The 24,512-nt window shown below is 34.9% G+C and overlaps 1 protein-coding gene across 1 annotated transcript in view; it reads left to right on the top strand.

Moving 5' to 3' along the window:
• CNTLN (centlein) overlaps window positions 1-24,512 on the top strand; it is a 201,423-nt gene that overhangs the window by 134,864 nt on the left and 42,047 nt on the right. The window contains exons 16-19 of the mRNA XM_026073572.1: window positions 1,511-2,031; window positions 5,163-5,337; window positions 8,399-8,492; window positions 9,163-9,383. Coding sequence (XP_025929357.1) covers window positions 1,511-2,031; window positions 5,163-5,337; window positions 8,399-8,492; window positions 9,163-9,383 — 1,011 coding nt within the window. The remainder of the gene's footprint in view (window positions 1-1,510; window positions 2,032-5,162; window positions 5,338-8,398; window positions 8,493-9,162; window positions 9,384-24,512) is intronic.

Consider the following 24,512-nt stretch of genomic DNA (forward strand, 5'->3'; position numbering starts at 1 on the left):
AAGGGTTGCTAAAAAAATGATACTGGTCTAAGTCTTTATCAACAGGGAGGAAAGTACTAACTATTATTTTAATCATGAATCTCGGTTTCACTGAAGTATTTAGCAAAATCCCTTTTCTTCCTGATTTCACCCACTAAGTTTGTGTAGCCATAAGACAACCTCTCTTCACTGTGAGAGTGCTGTGAATTTCCCTCAAGGAAGATAGCAATGGATAAGCATGCGTATTAAAGGTCTGCTGTCAAACTCCTTCACAAATGTATATGAAGAAATATGAGCAGCTCTTGCCCTAATTCTTCTCTATGTGAAGACCTCTCATTTAACTGACTCAAATCCATAGTACCCACTTTATAAATCATTCCATAAGTTTTAAAACAATTTATATGCAGTAGCAAAAAATCCTTGGAAATAAGCATAGCATTTCTTGAGAAATACTATGTTTTCACTGTCAAAGCTGGGGTGTTTTTGCATTGCTGCAAAGGGATAGGATTGGCCAGTATTGTACAAGATAAGTAATTAAAGTTGGCCTCATACATTCTCCTGTAGCTGCTTGAAAAATAGTTGTTCCTTCCCACCCCTTGAAAAATCCCAAGACCTTTTCACTTCGTGCAGTGAAAGAGTGGGAATGGAGCTGGCACAGAGACAACCAAAAATATTTCTTCAAAATGTCTAAATGATTGAGCACAGAACTCATGCTAATGGCCTTGAAAGCTCCTGGAATAATCTCACAGTATAATTGTTTGTTTTAGGGTCTGCTAAAATTAAAATTACCTCTTATTTCTCAAAATTATGGGGTTTAGTTGTAACTTTGATCACGTGTTCCTGAAGAACATTCAGAATCAGTTTATTGTTCATGGCCTCCAGTATGTGTAAACTGCAAGGAACATCAGAAAAAAAGCATAGTCAGCTGATGTAGGTAGAATATGCTTCTTCAGACTCTATTGGGTAAGCTTGTATAGAGGTTGTGCTGAGATGGGAAAAATTTGCCCTTTTTATGAATAGAAAAAAGATTAAGTCTTCATATTCTTTAGTTGCTGAGCTTCTGGTGTCTCTTTTTTTTTTTTTTGGAAGATCAAATTAAGATTTAATTTGTGTATTTAAAACGTGAAAGAACTTGTTGATTTAGATAGCTAGGACAAAATTGTCTGTATTTCAAAATAGTCTTCCTTCTGAAAATGTTTTTTTAAATAGAATTAGTATGTATAACCAAATCAGTAATGAGCTCAAGATACATCAGGAAGGTTCATTAGCATACTTAAACTTCTATGTCACTTTGCCTGGAATTTTAACTTCTTTCACCATCTGCCCTTTGTTTAACAGCTGTATTATTGCAGTTGAAATGTATTCATCTGCACTGTGTTAGAATTATTTTTAAATTAAGGACTTTAGATTGCTTTTGTCCTTGTGCTTAATGTAATATTATTTTCATATAATAAATACATTTTAAAATGTAGTTTTGATTTTTTTTCTTTCTAATGGATAGGCTAAAATAGGCTAACTTTATTTTTGTTAGGTACATCAACTGGAAAGAAGATTCAAAGGCATTGGAGGGGAATTAAAGAAACTGAAAGAAGTAAATAAAGAGTTACTGAAGGACAAAAATGATTTGAAAGCATCTTTAAAAGTGCAAAAAGAAGATGCAGACCTGAGAGAAAGAGAGCTGGAAAAGCTGCATAAGAGAATTTGCGAAACAAAAAAAGACAAAGCAGAACTTCAGTTAGTGATTGATGAGCAGGAAAGAGAAGTTGCCTTTTTGAAGAGGCAAGTGGCAGAAGCTAACAGGTTGAGAAATGAAAATGAAGATTTGATGAGTCAAGTGCAGGAACTAAAGTGTTTGTTGGATGAAGCCAAAGCACTGGCAACCTGTGGGCAATGTAATTGCAAGATAACAGGCAGCAAGGTTAAATTAAAAACAACCAAGAAAAAGAGCTCTTTGGGACATCATGGAGCTTTTCTCAAACAGTCCATCAAGGTTATGAGTAATGTATTTGAGAACTTCAGTAAGGACGGCTGGGAGGATATGAGTGAAAGCAGGTACGGCTCTCATTAACTTAGCTCTGTAGAGGGGACACTGTGCATATGTAAAGCACTAGCAAATGGAGATTGAATTTCAACTACTGTTGATTTGGTATTCAAAAAAAATACTGTCAGATCCTTTGAAATATCTTGGGAGGTCTTGTTCTGAGCTTATTGACTGAAATTTGCATGCAAAATTAGCCACAACTGCATGAGTATTTGAATAGGTGCCAGGAAACCCAAAAGAAGGCAATGCTTGATTTCTTCCAGTGATGCTATTTTCATGCAGTCATGAGGCTTGAAATTGACAGTTTGGCAGGTTGATTTAATTTGCTGGCCCTTTGCATATTCACCACTGACAGTTAAGGATTCCCAGGCAAGCCTACTAAGTCAGTTTAGTTATCTTGTGACATGCCGACCCGGGAGGAGAAACATTTTTTCCCCTTAATTTAGTTAGATAAATTTTGAATGACCCATTTCAGCTTGCTAGCAGATGTCTACAAGCTGTTTAACATCCTTTAAATTAAGAACCATCCACGCTAATTATTTCATGTATGTTTTATGCACAGTCATTGTACTAACTTTAATTGAATGATGGTTAAAAATTAGTTCTTTAAAGGTAATTTGTACTGCATAGAATCCCAGTCATGAGTCACAAGGCCCTCAGAAAATAGCACTGGCAATTTTCATAAATGTTTAGAATTTTTGCGTCTACTTCTGTGCATCCACATGCTTGAGGAGGCAGTAGTAAGCTGCTAGGCGGATGGGTGTCACAGCTTGTTTTTCAATACTTTGCCCTAAGAGACATGAGAAGCAATTTCTCAAGCTTATATCTACCTACAAAATAGAGAAGCTGACAAAGACTAAAGAAAACTGAATCTTCTTTGCAGGCTTCACACTGAATTTTTCTGTCATATGGTGCAAATCACTTAGTTTCACTACTTCTCCCCATGCAAAATGGGGGGCTAAGAATATGGAGCTCCTGTGCAAAATACCTTGAGAGAGAAAACAGTTTTTAAGTACCAAGTAATTTATTGGTTGCTATCAGTAATATCAATTTTGTTCACTTTTCTGTTTTATTTAATATGGCAGATCTAATTTTACAGATAGGTATTCTTCTGTTTCACTTAGCTTTTTGTTTAATTTGCTGTGTTTCGCTTTTTAAGAATAAATTTAAACAAATAAGCTGTCATTTCGAGTCGAGTTCAAAATGAAGTGAAAAGTATCTGTATGGCTTCAACTGTTGTGGCTAGCCATAGACATTACTTGTGATAATTGTGCCATTTTCAGGTTAGGAAATTCTTATAATGAGAGTGAAACATTTTTGAAGGCGGTATTTCAAGGAGTCATTCTCAGCAGTTAGGAAAATTAGTTCATTTAGTTTCCTCTTCTCCTTATTCATAAATACGATTCTTTATCACTAGTAGCTGGCTCTGAGTTCCTGGGTTCAAGCCTCTCATTTTCTAGATAAAAGAAAATTCCTTGAAAGCATTCAGATGAGAGAAACATGCACATGATTAGAAATCTCTCTGTGCTACTGTAGGACCTTGAAAACATTACATTGCTTTCTGTTCTTCCTGAATCAGTAAGACGTACCAATGTACCAGGACAGGTTTTGGAAAGCATAAACATGTTCCTGTTTAGCTCTCCTCTGCAGTTTGAGGCCATTTCTTTGGTTAAGGCGCCTTCACGGCTAACCTGTTGATTTTTATGATGGTGCAACGTTACTGAACTCAGTCGTGCCTTTTTAAGTGTTTTGGTTTAAAAAGTAATGAATCAAAAGTATCTTCTGTCAAGGGATTCCTCAAAGAGATTCTCACCTTCTTTGCTCTGGCTGCAAAAATGATGGTGAGTAATCATTGCTGGTATGGAACATGGGTCTGTTATAGGTAAACGCGACAAATTGACAACCACTCGGGCCAGGTTGCATAAATTCCAATTTAATAGAATAATTGAGCAAGTCACAAGTAAGCAAAACAGCGCTGGGCGGCCGGGGAGTCTCCTGCTCCACCAACGGCGCGCGCAATCCCCCGCTCACAGTCCCCTTATATGCCTGTAACTTCTGTGGTTGCGCCGGCTGTTGCTGGRGGGGGTCGGGATGAAAGCTGGGGTCTTCCTCTGCGTTGTGCGTGGTGCCCTTCAGGTCGCGCGCATACATTTCACAATGCAATATCGCTCTGCTGGCTCAGTACAGTCATTGTGGTGATAGCCCGTACTTAGCACCTAGTTTCATGGTAAAATCACTTCACGAGTTGATAGCCCGTACTTAGTGCCTAGTTTCATGGTAAAATCACTTCACGAGTTGATAGCCCGTACTTAGTGCCTAGTTTCATGGTAAAATCACTTCACGAGTTGATGTAACAAATTATCACCTATCACAGGTCCAAGGCCTGTTTTCAGAGACTGCACTGAATATCAGGAAAAAAAAAAATCTGTGAGCAAGGCAGAGAAATCCTGGAAGTTAAGAGCACATTGCTTGTTCATCATCAGATAGCCAGTTTAAGGAAGACGTTAAAGTAGAACGTACATTTTAGGACAAGTTCCTTCAGATGTCAGGCAATTTCGATAGAAGGAATGCCAAGCTTTCAGAAGCTAGGAGATCTCCAAAGAGTGGCTAGATAGAGATTTCACTGAGGTGTAATTTGCAAGGTTGTCCCAGTCAACACCACAAATAAAGTTCAATTAAAACAAAATGTTATTCAATGAAATACTGTGCATTTGTTTATTTATTAGCACAGGTCAAAGTGAAGTAACAAGGAAACTTGGTATATATTTGCGAGCTATTCGCAGACTATAGAAGTAGTATCAAGAAGCTTTTCAAATATGTCACTTCTTGTAGACTGTAACAAAAGCTTTGTCCTTTGAAGGTAGGTAACATCTCAGAACTGCAGGCAGTGCATACTGTAACTCCGTTCAAATTTGATAAGACAGTTTGAGATTTCCCCTTTTATCGTATTTGTAAATACCTATTGAATGAGCCAAATGAATACTTCTCGGGTTTTATATTAGTTTTCTGTTAAAATAGTTCCCTTTATTCTGCTGCTTGTGGTATTTTCTGCCTGCTCACTTACTGACTGTTTGAAACTTTTAACTGTGATCACTGACTTTTAGCTTTGTTTTGTTTTGTTTTCCCAAATGTGCTGTTTTAGTGACTCTGAAATACCAACTTCTGAATGTTTGGGAACAGTGATTATGGAAACAATGGAAAACATTGATCCACTGGCAGACAGAAGTAAACAACAGGAAAAAAAGCAAGTGCAAGAAAATCAAATGTCTTGTAACCTGGCTTGTTTAAAAGGCAAAAGCCAGCGGTGTAATAAAAAGGTATATTGTAACTTGTTTTGTTCTGTTGTGCAGAGGATTGAAGTTTAATAGTTAATATGTTGACTGCTATTACCCTCTCACTGAATTTGACTCTCATTGTCATCTGAAAATAAAATCTTGTGCTTTCAGATACTTTTCAGATATAGAGTTTCATTATCATTTAAAAATTTCCTGAACAGTTTGGTTGCAAAAGTATTTGGAGGGAGTACGAGGAGTGCAAAAGTTAATTAAAAAAATAAAGCTGCTGTAAACTAGTCCTGCTGTCTCCCAATCCAAACAAAGAATGCCATAGCCACCACATTAAACTCTCTCTCAATCAGATAAGACAAAAAGAACAGGGTGACCTAGCTCATAACAAAAGAACAGCAACATCCCCTCCTCCCCTCCAGCAAAATCCTGCACTCATGAATCAAGCATCAACACTTTTCAGTTCATTTGGTGTGAGCAGAGAATTGTCCCCACCTTGGAAAGGTGCTTTTGGCTCCAGTTCTGTCCAAGAGATTTTGTCTAGAGAAAAGTGTGCTGTCAGCTTCTTTAGGGCAGTAACACCATTTACATTCATTGTCTAGGAATTGAACCCCTTGACCCACTCTTAGTATCTATATGCTGTTCTCTCACAGAACAGGGCCAGCTGATTGTTTCCCAGATCTTGAAAGGCTCCATACAATCTATAACAGATGACACATTTTTGGAGTTGTGAAGAGTGTCTAATACACCTCCCCTGCTGTTTGCCCAAATAAATTAGTTTAAAACATGGAATTTAGAATGTAAGAAGATATTGATATTTCTCAATTTGAAAAACAGAATACTGAAACATTGTCTAATAGAATTTGCAACTAGTTTTCAAACAGCAGTAAATTATATACTGTGATATAATAAAAAGCTTGAAAACAGATTATATTTTCTTAGTCATTCTCCAAAATTTAAAAGTAAATAAAACCTCTCTGGTCTTATAAAATATTTTTTGTGTTTCCTATCTAAAGGTCTGTTCTTCTGAATAGCTGAAAAAAGGAAAGATCTGCAACCATTTGTGGGTGTAGAATAGACTGTAGGAGCAGGTGCAATAGTATATGCGAGACTAATATCATGTGCTACTCATATTGTCTCCTTCCACTCCTCAATGAGGATATAAATGGCAGAGCATCTTGGAGACTCTAGTCTCTCTTGCCTGCTAGTACCTACATGGCCAGGCCCTCTTCAGTTTGCTTGCATTACACTGTGTGGGGATTTGGTCTGTTCGTATTGGAAAAGACAGATACAGGTATATGCTGATACATTTATATTATGTAACAGACTGGAGGATTTGCAGTATCCAAAAGAAGCATCACAAGCTGCCTTAAGCAGCTAAATATGCTTCAGTGGAAGTCCCCTGTTGCAGAAAAAGCACTTGAAAACAAGGCTTGTGGCAGGAGTGTGGAAGATGGCAATGCAAAAAGATTTAGCATTGACTGTTCTTGGCATTCCCTGTGTTGAAGCTGGCTTCACTAATGCTGTGAATAGTACCACTATTACCAAAAATCTCCAGTTCCTCCCGAGGGGGACACTCCAATTGAGGAATGGTATTCTTATATAAAGATAGGCCAGAGAAGCCCTTAAAGTGCAACCTACTAAGTCCTGAGCAACATCTAGGGTTGGAGATGAGATCATTCATGGGCACAAGGACTTCCTTAGTTTTGCACCATATGAAGTTAATACCAATATGTAGTATCAGCAGCGTTATTGGCACTGTTTCTCTTAACACTTATATTTTCTTTAGAGCTGTTACCTAGAATGGAGATCTTCTGTTAATTACAGTCATGGATGGTTTACTCATCATCATCAGAGAATGCCATTCTCTGTAATATATTATCACCATCTCAACAAAAATGGCACGGATAACCAGCATTGGTCATCCAGATATACACCTTCAGTTTTTGTAGGGTCCTCTGACCGTACTGGTAGGGAACTAGTACTGGTTTCTGTGTTTGTGTTAATGATGGAGCAAAAAACATAACTGATTAAGAGCCCTTCTCTAAGGAGACAGACCTGCAGGAGCTTGACTTCATTTATTTTTCCTTTGCTTTGATTTTAGTCTGAAGAACTCGCAGTTACGTTTCATTTTCTTCTAGCATTTCCACTTTCCCTGTTCTTCAGATTGTGTGGTGATTTTACAAACCGATAATTCTTGGCTAAGCTATCTTAGAATGTCAATAGCTTGTCCCAAAAGTGCAGTTAATAGATAACCGATCACCATTAAAATTGATGGTAACTATTTTAGTTATATTTCCAGAAATATGTAATATGTTATCAACATAGAAATTAGAAACTGAAGACTTTAAAAAATAGTTGAACTGTGGAGAATTCCAGAACAGAAACATTTCAAAATACACTAGGATTTAAGAGCCAGGGAACTACTACTTTCATTTTTGGAGCCATTTTCGTTTTACAGATTACAAGCAGCATTGTTCTTAAGCCTCTGTTTCTGTCAACGGAACATTTGATAGATTCTGGGAACAGCAGATTTTTCAAAAGGAGACAGATAGTTTAAAATGCATGCAGCTGATTTTTGTTAAACTCGGTATAAACACAGAGATTATATTTGTATGTTCATATGTATATTCATTATTCTTCCAGGTAAGACTTAGTGTGTAAACTGATCTTCCTCTTTAGGAAATAATCACTATTCTGTTTTTTACTGAAATAACTTGAAAAATAGGGTATTGTAGCCCTTCAAGGAGTACACATAATCTTTTTCCTAATAATAAATTCATCCTCTATTTAAAAAGAGATGCAGACATTAATGACTGACTATTTCTCAGTTGCAGTCCTTTGGGAAGTGTTGTTTCCCAGGGTTATGATGCACCTGTGGCTGTTTGTTTCTCATACATTTGATGGGAAAGGCAGAAATTTGTACTCTTCACAGTCTGGTGTTGTAGAACTGCTTTTCAAATTATAATTCAATAGAATTTTGTGCATTTCTGGGAGTAATTTTTGATGCTTCAGGTCAAAGTGGGAAACTTCAGAGTTTTGTGTTTGGTGTGTCATAGAAAAGCTAAGCTTCATGCTTTCATTTTTTATTTAGGGCCATTCACAAAATAAGGACCTAGAAAAGTTGCATTCCAAAAGAAAGAAGATCTACTGTCTCATAACAGCTCATCCATCAGTTCTAAATAAAGGTAGGAATATTACGTATTTTGGGCAAGTCCATAAAGATTGACAAATCATTCCTGCCTGATTTTCCAGCACATGTGCCATGATTCTGCACAAACCCAGTTATTTGTTGTTGCAGGATTTGCCTGTCAAAATTTTAAAATTTGCATGGACAAATTTTCAAATATCTAGCTTTTTATTTTAAAGTGAAATTGTTATACAAAAAGTGACTGTCAGACAACATCTTTTCACTCTGTTAAGGTATATTCTGTTTTTATTAAGTCCGGTCTGTTGAATTTGCTGACTAAAATTAGGCTTTTCCGTCCTTTTTGTTCTTGTTTGCCCTTTGTTGCAAACACAGCCACTGGACAAAATAATCTAGGTTTTGGCTTAGACCTTAAAAAAATCTGTTCACAAGACACTGAAATCTTTATTTCTGGTAACCAGCTAGAAACTTGGGCCACATTACAAATCTGTGTTGAGTTTGCAGTGCTGGTACTTAGAAAAAGAACAACACCAAGCATTTATAGATGAATTGATTTAATTTACTAGTTTGCTTACTGAGAAGTATTAATATGATATTCTACAAAAATATTTCAGAGGCTAGAACAGTGTTCTGAAGGGCCAAAATAAAATTTAAAAGTAATCCTATTCATGATGATCTGTTAGTTTAAAAACATGCCATTTTATGCTTAGTGAACAGAGAAAAAAGGAGAAATATAGTCCAGAAACCAGGCTACTCTGCTACTCTATTGCGGGAAAGAATTAAGTCATTGCAGCAGCAGATAGCTGTTCTACAGAATGAAAAAAAGACAGCAGTATCTTCTTCGAAAGAATTTAAAGAAGCCAATGAAAAACTAACAGCTCAGCTACATTTGGCTGACCAAAGACTTCAAACTTGTAAACAGACCATACAGGTAAGGTACTTTTCATTACGGTGTCTTATGATGTTCAGGTTAATTTCTGCTGTAATTCTATGGAATTATGATAAGGTTGAGGGGTTTTTTTTGTTTTGTCTCTTACCGTGTTATGATCAAAATTATGAAATGCTATATATAAGCATGTTCTATATGAGATTCTGAACCAGTTATTATCTATAAATGATAATTAAGGGAGGCTTGATTTACTATTGTATCATCCCAATTCATTAATCCTCTGAAAAAAAGTGATTTTCACACTGAAATTTTAATCGCATTCAAATGAAGGAGGAAAGTTTTACCTTCAGACTGTGGTTGGTTGAATCTCTGATAGCTTTCCTGGGAATCTGCTCAATCCACATGACCTAGCATCCATTCTTTGTGAACAGCAGCCACTTTTGGAGAAACCAACTGCCTCCAAGAGTGGAATGCTCAAGGCAACTGGAGTTTTCTTCCAAAGGTCTCTCAAACCATATCTATTTAATCCCAGCTTTCTCTGTCCAGGTGGAAAGCTAGAAAAAAAATCTGTGAAACTAGAGACCACCAAAGTATTAGGTTAACTACTCCAAAAATGCTAGCTTCCTTCTTTACCTTAGTCTTTGTCCCTATTTATTCCTTTCCTGTACTGTTTCTTTCTGTTTTCCCCCTTCATGTTGAGATATATATATATATATATATATATATAAAATATATATAATATACATATATATATATATATTATTTTTTGTCTCTGTGTGTGTTAATCTATATGCAGCTCCTCAGCTGGAATTCTTTTCTATTCATACTGTAGTGACTGGCCTGCCCTTTATAGAGCTGAATCAACAAACACTTTTGCAGTAAGTGTCTCCTGTTGGTCACACACACATCCTGCTTCCAGAATTATAGTGCTACAACAGATGGACTTGCTGGAAGGAGGCAGACATTAAAAAAGAAATCAAATCCCCTCCTCCTCAAAGTTCTCTGCATTTCCTTCATTGCACAGAAGGCAGAAGCAGTATCAGGAGCAGCACTTCTCACTTTCTTAGGGCTGGGGAACTGCTGATTTCTAGAGAAGGGAAAACCTCATTTCTGTTACTCATTTTGCGTAACTATATTATAAACTTAATGAATTGTTCAAAAGGAGTTTGCAAGGTCATTGGAACCAAAGGAGATCTCCCTATTTCATGAACAGTATCATAATGTAAAGTTTCATACACAGTATAAACTTCACAGACAGTTATATATGTAATTTAAGTAAAATATTCTGCTTTCTCAGACTTCTTCATGACTTGCTTTCCTAGAAGGCTAAACCTTAGGTGTCTGTAGGAAAGCAATGTGAAAACTAAAATGAAAAGGCCGATTATCACAAAACAGTGTTTAAGAAAAAAAAGACAAAAAAGGCAATATTTATATCAAGATAGTTGCTGCTATAATATAAAAGACTGACTCAAAAGTAAAATACTATGGTCTCAAAACTAAACCAGTTTTCTTTCACTCATTTTTTTCTGAAAAGTAAAAAGAAAAAAAAAGATTGTTTAGTCACTGGTCTATTTAAAGGGTGGTGCATTCTAAGCAAAAATAAATAAATGGTGTTGCAGGTACTCAAGGAAAAATCTGTATTAGGCATGCACATTTTTTTCCTTCTCAGCAACCAATTCAAATTCCCTTTCTTACAACTAATTACTCTTCAGGTGCCATACTAGTGCTACCAAGTGGGAAATTTTAAGCAGAGGCTTGGGCTACTTGCCAAGTGAAAATTAAGGAGGGAAAGAACCTCCACAGTCACTGCAGGGTACATGCACATTTTAGAGGGAGAACCATGGCTCAGAAAGATCAAATCACTGTAAAGCGCACTTTTTTTTTTTTAGTGTTATAAGAAATATTAACTAGAAGGGAAGTTTTAAGATATTGCAAGGGAAACGACATTTTAAAAAACATTTTTTTCACTAGCAAGAGTATCACTATGTTCTCATTGTTTCCTCTCAATGCTTCTGTTACTTTAGATTCTGGAATTTTCTTGCATGGATAGGGGAAAAAACAAGGGAAAAAAACATGGAAAAGTAGAAGATTGAGACAATATCTAGATTCAGGGAGAATGAAGCTCTTTAACAGTGTCAACTTCATGAACACCAAAATATAAACTTACATATTTAATCATAATGGTCCTGAGTAGTCTTATATTAAGAACAAATTCACAGTGCTGGGCTAAGTTATGTGTGGTTTTCTAGCAACTGTGAAACAGTAACAYCATGGGCTTGGACAACACAGTTGTATTGCCTGAATTTAGATAAAGAAATAAATCCTTCAGCAGAGAAGGGCAGATATTTGCACAGTCAGTCCTTCATTATAATCCCCAAGGAATCTAATGCTAGAAGATCGACTCTGTATTTGAGATTTAAATCTTCCAGATGTTCATTTTGAACCAGACTTTACAGTTCATGCAAACTAAGGATTGGCTGGCATCTGTTGATTTTTCAAATTATATATACCTATATATTTTCATGTGTTTTTATTGAAGATTCAGCTATATGTATATGCATATATGTATATGTCTGTCATATATATGTATCTGTATGTATATATTTGTCTGCCCAATGTAGGAATTAGGAATGCTGGATTTTAAGTTCTTTTTCTGTGGTCTTTATAAACTCATTGTAGAAATGTAGATTTCTTGCTTTATTTTGTTCCTGCAAAAGCAATTCTGTGCATATTTTTGCAAAATGACTGTAAAGTGACTGCACATGTGAGAATCAAAGCTTACATTCTCCAAGGATTCACATCAACACTGAGTCAAGACCGTCTGTTCAGAAGTACAGTAGTTACATTTTGCAATCAGTGTGTAGAAATCACAGCTGGAGTTGATACTTAATGTAGAAGCGAAGGGATTTAGTATTTCCGTAGTTTCTTAGAAAAATGTCAGACAGCAATTTATTGAAAAAATTCAGGAAAACTTTTTTCTAAGATTTATTCCCCCCTTTACTAATTTCTATCACTGGGTGGCTGCTCGTAGGAGTGTATTTATTGCGTTTGGCCGAGTAATGATAATTAGTTTTGTGCAGTAGGTACTGTTCTTGCTGCAAAAGTTCAGATAAAGTATACTGAATACAGAAGAAATATATTGAATAAAAAAAGAAAATGATATTGCAGTTTAAGACAGTAGTGTTTATCTTTTTAATGCCATGTTCACTTATAAGTCCGCTGCTCAAAAGTACCATAGGATCTTTTGCATCAGTTCTTCAGTGTTTCTAATGCGATGCCACAGGAAGAGCTGCATTTCTTAACAGATCTCATTAGGAATCTGCAGCGTACTGTTTGTGAAGTGCCTATGTAAAGTCTGCCTCAGCAGGAAACCTGGATCTCAGAGAATGGGAATAAACCAACCAGTCAACTACAAACAGATCCTTCAGGGAGGATAATGTGAAGGTTTAAATAAAGTTTTTCAGATGCAAATTTGCAAATTTTTGTGCAAATTTGTAACTAGTTTTTTGTTGCGTTGGGGAGTGGATCTTTTTTTTTAAGCTGCTGCACAGTGTAGCTGTTGCTCAGCCTAGGGATTTTCTGTGATAGCATTTATAGAATTTTAGAAATGTCTCCAAACTTTACTTTAACCATTCAGTTTTCTGTTTTCTTTGCTTTTTAGAGGAACTTTTTTTCCTGGGCTCTTGCTGTGCCTTTTAAATAAAGTTTGCTCTCAAAGGTATGTTGATTTGGTGGATTATCTCAAGCATAGGAAGGGGTAAGCATAAAAAGGAAAACAGAAAATGGCTACAGAAGGCCTCTTATTCTTTAAAGAGTTTGTCTGTGTTTTTAACTTTCTCCACGTATTCTTTTGGCTATTTTAAACTGCCCAATCTATCAGAAAACAGCTTAGAATTCAGGGCTGCATCTGCAAATTCAGCCCCAGAGCTTTGCTGCTCTTATGGTACCCAGATATGAATATCACAATCAATTTAGCAATATTTGATTGCAGGGAAGCAAAGAGACTGATGATGAATTCATATGCATTGTAAATTATTGACTCTAACAGTGTCATTTACACCAAGATCTCACTTTGACTCTGGTTTTCATAAAGAGATTTTTAAATATTTATACCTTTCCATTAAATTATTTTAAAGATGTATTGCTGTTTGCATGACATTTTTTCATGTTTGTGTTTGTCTTAAAGGATATTTGAGGAATATTCTTGAAACTATAAACTACAAATTGGTTTTAATTCTGCTGCAGTAGGTAAAAAATGCTTTTGGAACTTCTTGTTCAGTTTTGTCTTAAGGAAATGTGTAAGCGCTTTCTTAATTTTTTTTTTTTTTTGGAATCATTGTCCAGTTAGATATTGTTTTGTCCCAAATCGCTTTTACATATATCCTGGTTATATCTTTTTGTATCTTACTGCACAGAAATCTATGAACGCTCTGAAACATTTCAGCTTTTCTTTATTAAGTTCACAAGGAAACCTAAGCCTTCAGTGTCATCTTTTCTAAATTATGTAGTTTTTTTTTTTTCCACAGTAACATAAAAAGATGTTTTTCATGATGGCTATCAGATGGAAATAATCATACATACAGAATATGAGGATGATAAAATTTAATAAAATATTTTAGAAGAATTAAAATTCTGAAGACCTAAAATTAAGTATAAATAGTAAATTTATTATGTAAGAAAGTACTACTATTTAGGGGTATATACAGGAATTCTGATTTCTATATGTAAAAATAGTAGTAAAATAGTGTTGCTGTAATGACCTCCCATTATAATACATGCAGAAAGAAATCAGTAAAAATTATTTGTGTTTCTGTCCTTCTCGACAATTCCCCTTTTCATTCTTATAGAGCAAACTTAAGTCTGGAATGTCTTAGTTATATCCATCATAAAAATCAAAATAAATAATAAAAAAGCTAAATATATCCTATTTAACACCTAAGTCAAATCTCAATGCAAAATCATTTTTGCAACCATCCACCTTTGGCACACAGTGGAAATCACGGAATTCTATCAAACTGCTTCCATAAACAGAAGGAGAAATGCCTTTTTCCCCTTCCCCACCCCTCCCCCACCTTTTTAAATATACAGGTTATCCTTTCCTAACTGCTTAGAATAACAGTAATCTTTTTTAATTTGCAGGAACTGTAATGTTTGGGCACAACAGTTAAAATAAAGATTTTTTGAAAAATATTTTAAAATAAAAAAAAAATTCTATTCTACTTTAATTAAAAATAGAGCAGAATTGAAAATGTAAACCAAAAGGGATAAAACTGTGATAACATACTGATGATGAAATACTGCCTGACCTTTCCTGAGTTTACAAGTACAGTCTAAGATGGCAGAGGTTTGACTAATAATTGAACTAAACTGTGTACCAGTATGAGACTGAAGTCTTCTCAAAACTGGTTTGAATGTAAATGCCATGTTTTTCTTCTCATATTGAATGCATGTCTAGATGGACCTCTTTGCAAGCACGGTAGATAATTGAAAGTTCAAACCACACCCTCGCTTGATGTATTCTTGAGAGAAGGCCATCCTTCCTGAACTAGCCACTATGTTCCAGACTTAAACAACAGCATTAGCAATAGGTTGGAAAAAAATTATCTGTAATGTATTTCAAACTTCAATTTTATGGTATTTAAGTTCAAAATCTGGAGCCTATGTGTAATTTTTGAGGGCGTTGAATTGACAATATTGAGAAGGAAAGATTATGATGCATCGTAAATTAGTGAGATTTGGTTTTATCGGAGTTTTGCTGAGCCTAATAAATTGAAAATCAGACAAGGATCTCAGACTTACGAAGGATGGAAATGAGGATAGACAATATTCTGTGATTCTGTGAGACTAGAATTCACCTCTTTCAATTCCCAGTCCAAAATTCTGCCTAGAGTGAATCGTGATAAGCAAGTTAAATACTTTTGTTCAAACTTTCTGTTATTAAATGTGGAAATCTCTATGCAATTTTTCCTCTGATAAACTACTGATTCAGCATTACTGCTGACATAAAACATTTCTCAAATTTCAATTTTTTACTCTGTTAGAGAAGTTGATTTTGAACATAAAATGAAGAATTGCTAAATGGCAAACATGAAAGTAACTGCCCTTTTAAAATGTGTGTACTCAAAAAAAAATCATAGCTATTCTTATAGTCTACTGCACTGAAAACTTACCACATTCTTAAGTCAGTTCCTATAATAGAAGTACACTGTGAAATGTATTTATCATGAAACCATGCTTTCATTACAAAATAAAAATAAAGCAAAATACCTTTTACATTTCTATTGATCTCTAAAGAAAAATTACAATAGACATGTTGAATTATTGATGAACAATAGCTGAAGTACATTGCATGYAGGAAATGAATCTCATTCATAAATTAAAGAGAACAGTTGGCAAGAACTAGAACTATGAGAGCTCTATTATATTCATGTCAGAATGAACTAAGTTGGAGACTGGATAAATTCTAGATAAATATATTGTGAAGAAAAAATTGTTGGTACTGCATGGAGATCATAGAGTATATTTCCAACTAATATGATGTATTATTTATGTTATCACAGCATGTAGAAATCCTAGAAAGTATACCTGTACATTAAATGAAAAAAAAAMCCCACTGTTTATCACAAGGATTGGTGTGTTCTTGTAAGGTTATAAATAGTGATAGTATGTATATATGTAAGTGTATCTGATAGTACAGCAATAGAATATACTTTTATGTGCATTACAGTAAACACTGAAAGATCTGATCTATAATTTTAGTCTATGGATTTCATGTGATATGTAGCTTATTTTTCTTCACCTTCCCCATGATTTGACTAATCATCTTTCCTTGTTCAGTGAATCTTATCTTATTATTAGACAAAAAACTAGAAGTCATTTGCATTTCTTTTTCCACATTTTCCTCAGTTGGATACCATTTGGGACCTAGACAAAGCTCAAGTAACTGTGCCTATAATAGGATTTCCTTTTGTCCCCTCTTTGTTGCTAAATTCTTCTTGTGAGTGATATTTGATGGAAAGATTTCACTGTTTAACCCCAATTACATGTACCTCCTCTTTGCTTTACAATGTACTTCTTAGTACACTTCTTAGCTCTGTTCTTAACACCTGCCAAATATTTCCATCCTTTCTCTAGGAAGCTTTAAAGTTAACATGTTAAGTCTAAGAAGACTCTTAGCATCACTCTAAAAATTGTCAATTTTAATACTTTGCAATTTTGTAAGCTCTTTGTGCCTTCTTAGAAGTATTTTTAGTTTAGATTCAGTTAAGGCAAAGACAATTGCCTATGCTGTTAATTTTAGAAAAATGATGAAAAGAATACAAATTCTTAATCTTGGATTTTTTAATGTAAAAAGATGTAAATATTAGTTTTCTATTTGGACTAAAAAGTCAAATCTAACTTCTGTCTGAGATGCTGGAAGAGGAAAAAAAAWATATTTTCTTGGGTTTTGACCAGAAAGGGGAATAGATATTCAAGTACAGTAATGGTCTCATTGAATTCAGTGAGATTTGCTCACTTATTTAAAACGAAGTGTAGAGCTAGATCAGGTTCTAAAACCTGTTCTGTCATATAAAATCCCATGGATCCCTGTCTCTGAAAGGATTCTTCCATGAGACTTTCTTAAAAGATCAAGATCTCATCATRGTGTTCCCTGGCTGCCATTTGAATTGCACAGCCAATGTTTATCAATTAATGTTTAGGGTCACAATAGTGAATGTTTTATGATTTTGTGAGATAATATTTATTTACCATCAAATCTCACCAAAAAACTGACATTAAATGTGGGGAAAGTATTTATATGTAGACAAGAGGCAGTCTGTTTTTCTCGTGGATTGTTATATATAAACCATTTTAGGTTGCAAGTGTATCAGTACTCTGTTTGCTCACTGGAGTCCTCCATGAATTATTCATTATTAATAACTACCAGTATTAATTATGAAACTGATTTACCTAACCACTTTAAGCGTATGCTTATTTCCATCTGAATTGAATGCAATATCAAGACCTCTAGGATTTTAAGTACTTTCATGGTGGTAAAATGAAATATTGCTGGTTTTAGTCTAGAAGCTAGGCCCCTCCGTAGTGAGATTGTTTTGAAGTTACAGGAAAGGATTTACAGTAGATGAAGTAGTTGCATACCTTTTTTAATATCGTATAATTTAGTATTCTCATATGCTGTRTGATAACACCTGTTCGTGCTGCTCTGTATGGGTGCTGCAAAAAGGCAGGAAACAGATGCCTTGTGTTTCTGTCAGCCCTATATTGTACCTTGAAATTTTGAATCCTCTCCATCTGTTTGTAATTGTCCATTTCATGATGGATTTTTACCTAGCAGTCTTCTCTCTCTTTCCCAAGCCTATGTAAAGGTTTTCCTGATTATATTCTTATGAGAAGTTTTCAAGAGTCCCAGTAAATTGGGGAAATATTTTTGCATTTCTTCATATTTTCAACAGAGAGAAGTTGATTCTCCTATACTCTCCTAATGCATTGTTTTACCTTGCTTCCTGTTCCTTTGCTCCTGTCCTAATCTGTTAAATAATTTTATCTTCCTGAATACAATTTTTCACTCTTAAGGGGAGATAGGAAACATATGATTGCAGGAGCAGGGTGCTTGGTATGGTTTAAGAGATAAATGTATGTTACAGGAGAATAGGTAAGATATAGTTTTGTTCCTGATTTGAGGACGTGAGTTTCCCAATAAAAGTTGAAGGAACAGGATTATGGGATTGATAAAATTGTTCTAAAACCTGAAAGTAGCTGGAAGTCTTATAAGCCCATCCACTCATTTTTGTTGTATGTCTTTGTGCCATCACAATTACTTCTATTAAAATGCACACAGGAGATTAATTTCCAAAAGTGATCACCACCATGATTGGTTTTATTGAATATAAGCCTTTATTTTGAATAAGCCAGTCCAGTATACAGACTGGAGTTAAGCACTGATAACACAGTCTACACAGTGTAGACTAAATGTGTCAATTCATTGCTTAAGTTGGTGCATATAAATAGCACTTAATGATTTTCACTGGTTCATAATCTCACATACCATGAAATTAATTTTTTAGTTGATCCCTCACATGAATGATGATGTTATTTTTCCCCAAGATAATGGTTTACACCGTGTGCATCTATTTCATTTGGATATATTATGAAAATGTATGACAATCTTTTTGCTGTTTGTTTTAGATGTAAAATCTTTCAATGATTTTTTTTTTTAATTAGTGGCAATGTAAAAAAATCAAGCCAGTGCAAGAGGATATTTCCAGTCATTGAAAGCTATTCTAAACTTTCAATCATCCACCAGAGGTTGATTGAAAAGTATAGACCACCACAACCTCACAGTGTTTTTAATGAGGAAATCATTACATCATAATGAAAACCAATACCTTGCTCAAGTTCATGTTCATACAAAAATAGCTGAAAGGATGTCTCCTGGGAAGCAGGGCCTCTGAAGAAAAATGAGAGTCCTACTAGGTAATGAGTTGAACATGAATTCCCAGTGCTACAGTGAAAAACACCAGTGCAGACCTTGAATGTATAAACTAGAGATTGTTCAATAGGAATAGAGAGAGTATATTTTCTTTGGTTTTGGCACTGATTTGACTGCTCTGAGAATACTCTCTGTCCAGCTCTAATAACCATAACTCAGGAAAGATATTGATGGAAGTAAAGTGCATTTGAAGAAGAGTCATGAGAAGGATTTGAAAATATGCCATTATAGAGAACAGTTTGGGGTTGTCAAAGAGGAGATTAAGAAGTAACTGGAGTTTAAATACCTAAGAAAAAAGAAACTTGCTTTTAGACTCTTTTAATCTGGCAATGTAAGACTGAAAAAGATATTCAAGACATTCAAGATCTGAAAATTAAAACAAGATAGAATCATACTGGATATGAGGTCCGTGGTTTTAAGTAACAGTAACTGGCCATTGAAACAACAACTCATATTGAAAACTGACATAGAAAACTGAGAAAGACGCACTTTTTGTCAGATACATACAATGGAATGTTTTGTGCCATTTCATATCTTCTAATTCTACCATTGTGTCCCCTTTCTACAAAACCACTACTTCTACATAAAATCAGATGAATTGTAGTGCATACAAGAAGCTTTATAACATAAAATAATGTACAAAATATTCTGAATGACAACTGAGAAATATTACAAGGTGGAGAACATGTTTTCGGATGAGACTGGGAATCAAATCTCAGATGACAGCAGTGGTACTGGACAGTTATTGTAGAAAGGAAAAATTACAGGGAAATTAACTGCTGTGGTTAGCAGTGGCCACAGTCTTTTTGAAGGGAATAAAAAGAAGTCTGTGTTGTAGGAAGTATGGAAGAAATGGAGAGACAGAGACAGAGGAGATGTTTAGTGATGTTGAGCTGAATTCATGAGAAGTACAAATGACAGGAAGGTATCTTATGAACTTCAATAACACCTTGTTTGTTTATCTGAAGAATGGATGGGCAAAATACATATACTGCTCCACAGAGCCCAGCTGGGCAATGGTATTCCGTTTCTGGGAAAACCCRGAGTGCGCTTATTGGAACTCTGAAGAAAAGATGTAACCATGGATGACAAATTTAAGAAAAGTCAAACCAGTGTTTTATAATGGTCTAATTGAAGGGAAGGAGAAGTGTTATAATTATCTTAAACATCAGATTATGAAGGGGAGAAGGCTGAGGCAGAGGAATAAGCCACCACAAGTTGAGACATACAAATATAGAGACATGGCACAGTGAAAATGGATGATGAAACTAAGGGAGTAACCTAAAAGAAATGAGTATTTCACAGAATGCAGCAGGAACATTATAAGAGAATTACTCTTTCGCAGTAGAAATGCAAAGAAAAGGAAAAACAGCTTTGTGGTGTAATGTACACATAATTTAGGTTTACATTGCTCTGGTACAGCTTTGGAATCATAGATTGTGGAGGTGAGAGCAGACTAAAGCTCCTCAATTTAGGTAGTACATAGCTTGGTAAGGAAAATTCAGGAAAGAAAATGTTAATTGAGCATTTTCAGATTTTTCTTTCATATGTCTTTGTCCAAATGTGTGGTTGAGGGTAAGGAAATTAAACCTTTTTGTAGTGAGGTAGTAGTGAAATATTTATTTAAAGGAGAAAGCTTTTCATTTTAAATGGAGGTATAGAGATATTAATCTGTATTTAGTCAGATTCTTGATAAAGGACTCGAGAGTTAAAGGCTTCTTATTCCAAAGAATAAGAATATTTATTTTTCAATAATTATTTTTCCAAGGGTAAAAACTTCAGTGGAAAAAAGAAAATAAAGCTAAATTTACTGTGTGATGCAGCAACTGAGAAAGAGGCATTCTGATAGACAACAATTTCAATAAAAAAATCAGCAGTTGCCCCACTTAGCTTGCAAAATTCATCCCTTCAACTCTGCAGCTAAGAAATAAGGTTAAGATAATCATGAGGTAAGCAGTGAGAAACATAAGTTTCTGTTGATTCCTTATGAAGGCCTATATTGAATAGGAGCCTGAAACTACAGAAAGTATATGATGGTTTAAGGTCTTGAGCCATCTACTTTGAAGAAAGAAAAATTTTCAGATGTATATTTTTTTAATAAAAGTGGTTTTGATGATAAGGCTTTAAATATAGTTTATTTCTGTTGTAGTACAGTGTAATACATATGTTTGTATACAATTTAAAATGTATTTGTATTTTATAATAAATTCCTTAATGGGTTTTGAATATTGGAATGTCTTGACTGCAGGGTTTTTTTCACTGTCAGGAATTGTAAAATTTTAAATAGTTTCATTTCCATTGTTCAGCAGCTGCTTTGTGATATTTGTTCTTGCTTCTTGGAAAAAGAGTTAAAAACTCCTCTTTATATATACAAATATATGTTTACATATATTCACTATACATTCACACCAGACTTGTCTTTACACTGGCAGCTTTTGTAGTAGACATCCTGTGTAGGGTATTCAGTTTATATATGTCAGATCCTCAAGGGCCGTGGCTTTTGCCAGATGAAGCACTTTTGATTTTGAGGCTGATGAAACACAGTGCTATTATTGATCTGTGCATGACACAGCCTGTCTCTCTGCTGGCAGAGTGTAGCAACATTTATCCAGGAATTTGTGAAATGTCACTCGGATCATGTTCGTAAGGTAAACTGTGCAAAAACCAGAATCCGAGACAAGGATCCATGTGGAATTGGACGTGACTCTTTTATCCCTTCGTCCTATCTTCTAGGTCAGGCAAGTGATATTTGTTAAACAATGTCTATGTTTTATATTAGATGTTGAAAGAAACTATGATTATCACTTGGAACACCCTGTACGATATAGTCATACTGTTGTTTTACTCAGTTTTTTAGGTCACTTGGGACAACAGTATTTTAAGTCAGTAAAAGTGACCTAAGCAATGAAGTCAGTAATTTCTCCTCTGTTTGTAACAAACTGATGGTTCTTGCACATATCCGAATAGGAAACTGCTTATATTCCCTAAAGAATTTCATTTCCTTGCTTCAGTTCACCTTTAAAGGTGTGTGGAAAGGCATGCTTGTCATTAAGATCTTAGTAAACATAGTGGTCACAAAACCTATTTGGCTGTATCTCCGCAGAAAACTTCCAAAATACTAATATTTTCATGTTTTTTTTTCCTTTGTCAATTATGATTCAATAAGGCCATCCTTTTTTATTACTAGGAAAAGCATCAATCAAATAAAAGATAACTTAATCAAAATTAAGGTGAACAATAAAAAAAAAGACTCGCATGTGTTATTTACCTATTTGTAAAGGGTTAAATGTGACTTTTCCAAACATTTTTGATAAGTACTGTTTCAGGAAAAGACCGTTATCTGTGAAGTGGGTGTTTCAACTTCTTGCAAAAAAAGGAAATTGTTTCAAAATTTAAAGAAGGTTCAAAAAAAGCTGTAATTAATCATTTTCATTTTGTATCTCTTAAGTAGTTAAAACAGCAATATTCTGGAAGTTAGCCACCAAGGAGAAAAAGATGTCTATTCGATTTCCAATTTAAGGCATTGCAATCTTTAGAAAGTTCTCTAGATTCTTTGATTAAAAAAGTTGCTAATTAAAGCAATAAGAAACAGAGGTTTTGCTGAAGTTACAGGTTTGAGGTTTTTTTTTCCCGAGCATAACAATATATTTTATTTTATTTCTGTAAGATAATTTCTACAGTTTGAATTTCACAGTGCCAGAATCTTTTATCTGAGTTACCACTGAAATGTACTTACTCTCTACATTTGAACATCTTTTTTCTGTGTTTCTACCTAAAAAATGCAATCAACCAAGAGGGGAAGGGGTGGTGGTGGGGAAGATATATTTGCGTACTTGGTGCATATATATCTATATGCTATCTCTCCCTTCAGAATGTTGACATATAGGTAAAATGCAAACTCCTAAAGTTGTGGAAAAAGCCAGAACTACAGATTTTGTATGTGTGTATATGTGTGTTTATTTAATGGCAGACTTGAATTTTTATGACTCTGGTTTAGTTCTCTTGCTGGGTGAGAAACTCCCTCAATATAGGAACTTGCTCGTTGATCTCAGGTTCCGTATATATTGAAGGTCCTTGACCATTCAACATTATCCCTTCTCAGTCAAGGACAATTTTTCTCATTGGTGGTGATGTTTCTTATGTTCACCTGAAATGGGGCATCCTGACACTTTTTCTATAAAATATTGAAGTCTTACATTGCATTAAAAGTATATTAATTTCCCCCTGTATATTTTGGGAGTATGCTTATGATGATACGTGATTGTTTCAGAAATATTTTAAAATTAATTAATTAATCTTCAGAAAATAYGTCTCTTCTAAAATTCTTTCAAAATTCATGGTTTCTCCAGTCTCAGTTTTGAGAACAGTGATTGCTGGAAAAGCCTTGCTTGTTCCCTGATATGAAATGTAGGGAGTTCTGTGTAACCCAGCAAAGTTGAGTTGTGCAAGACTGAAGAATGCTCAGTTTGAATTAAGACTTAAGAGAGATCTTGTAAAGGTCCACAGGCTAGCCAGATATAGTTGTCTCTTTCTCAGGAATATTGTATGGTATTTTGTAAGTGAAGGCTACCTGCTTGTCAAATCTACTGTTCTTCATAGTAGAAGCACTCTCAGCTTGTCAGATATTACTTCTTTCAGGGAATTTCACAGAAGGCATTTATTTTGCTACCTAGCACTGGCAAGGCGTGATGTGAGGTACTGTATATTATTTTGGGCACCACACACAAAATATAAATATTGTTAGATAAATTGCAAGATAGCAACAAGAATTGTAAGAAGTTTTGAAAACCTTAGTTATGAGAAGAGATTGAAAGTGTATTTCATGCAGCCTACAAAACAGCAGATCAATGGTAATGACTGAAGAAAGGTAATAACCACCTTCTAACATGTAAAAGATTATAAAAAAAAAAATAGGCTGGTTGTCAGTTTGTTCTTCCATCTCCTTTAAGGGAAGTGTGAAGAAATAGACTTAATTTTTCAGGAAAGATGATTTAGGTTTGAAATAATGGAAATTTTATGTCTTTATGTGCACTGAAAAACTGTAGAAGACAGCCAGGAAAATCTTTGTAAATAAACCAAAATACTCTAAGTATAGTATACTGTATGGACTATACCATAGTATACTATACTTAGAGTATTTTGGTTTAATTACAAAGAAGATTCTACTTATAGTTTACTTATATTACTTTGTACAGGTGCTGAATTTAATGGATTCTTGACATCATACATAATCTTGCTCTTGCCAGGCTTCATTTTTTTCCTCCTTATTCTCAAATGGAAGACCATTTTTTAGGTAACTATTACAGGAAAAATATCTTGATAACTGAGGATGTTGAACAATGGAGCTGGAGGCTAGCCCTTGCTAAGTTTTACTCCTTGGAGACCAGTTTCTTCTTTTCCTCCATGCAGCATATTATTCTTTGGCATCTAGTGCAGCCTGTCAATGCCTAGAGAGCAGGCCTACAGCTCCCACATCTTGTGCTTTAGGGAACAATGTCAGAAAGAAGCATATTTGGTCCTAGACTTTTTGAGCTCCCCTAAACTCCAGAAAGTGAGTATCCTCCTTTACCAGTTAGCTCTCAACACTTGTATCTCCTGCAAAACAGTGGTTTCCTGCGCTTGACCAAAGTTTCTTACCTATTCCACACGGAATAGGTAATCCTGAGATTTCTTCTAGTTTA

The sequence above is a fragment of the Apteryx rowi genome, unplaced genomic scaffold (genome assembly GCF_003343035.1).
Source record: "Apteryx rowi isolate R43461 unplaced genomic scaffold, aptRow1 scaffold_37, whole genome shotgun sequence".
Lineage (NCBI taxonomy): Eukaryota > Metazoa > Chordata > Aves > Apterygiformes > Apterygidae > Apteryx > Apteryx rowi.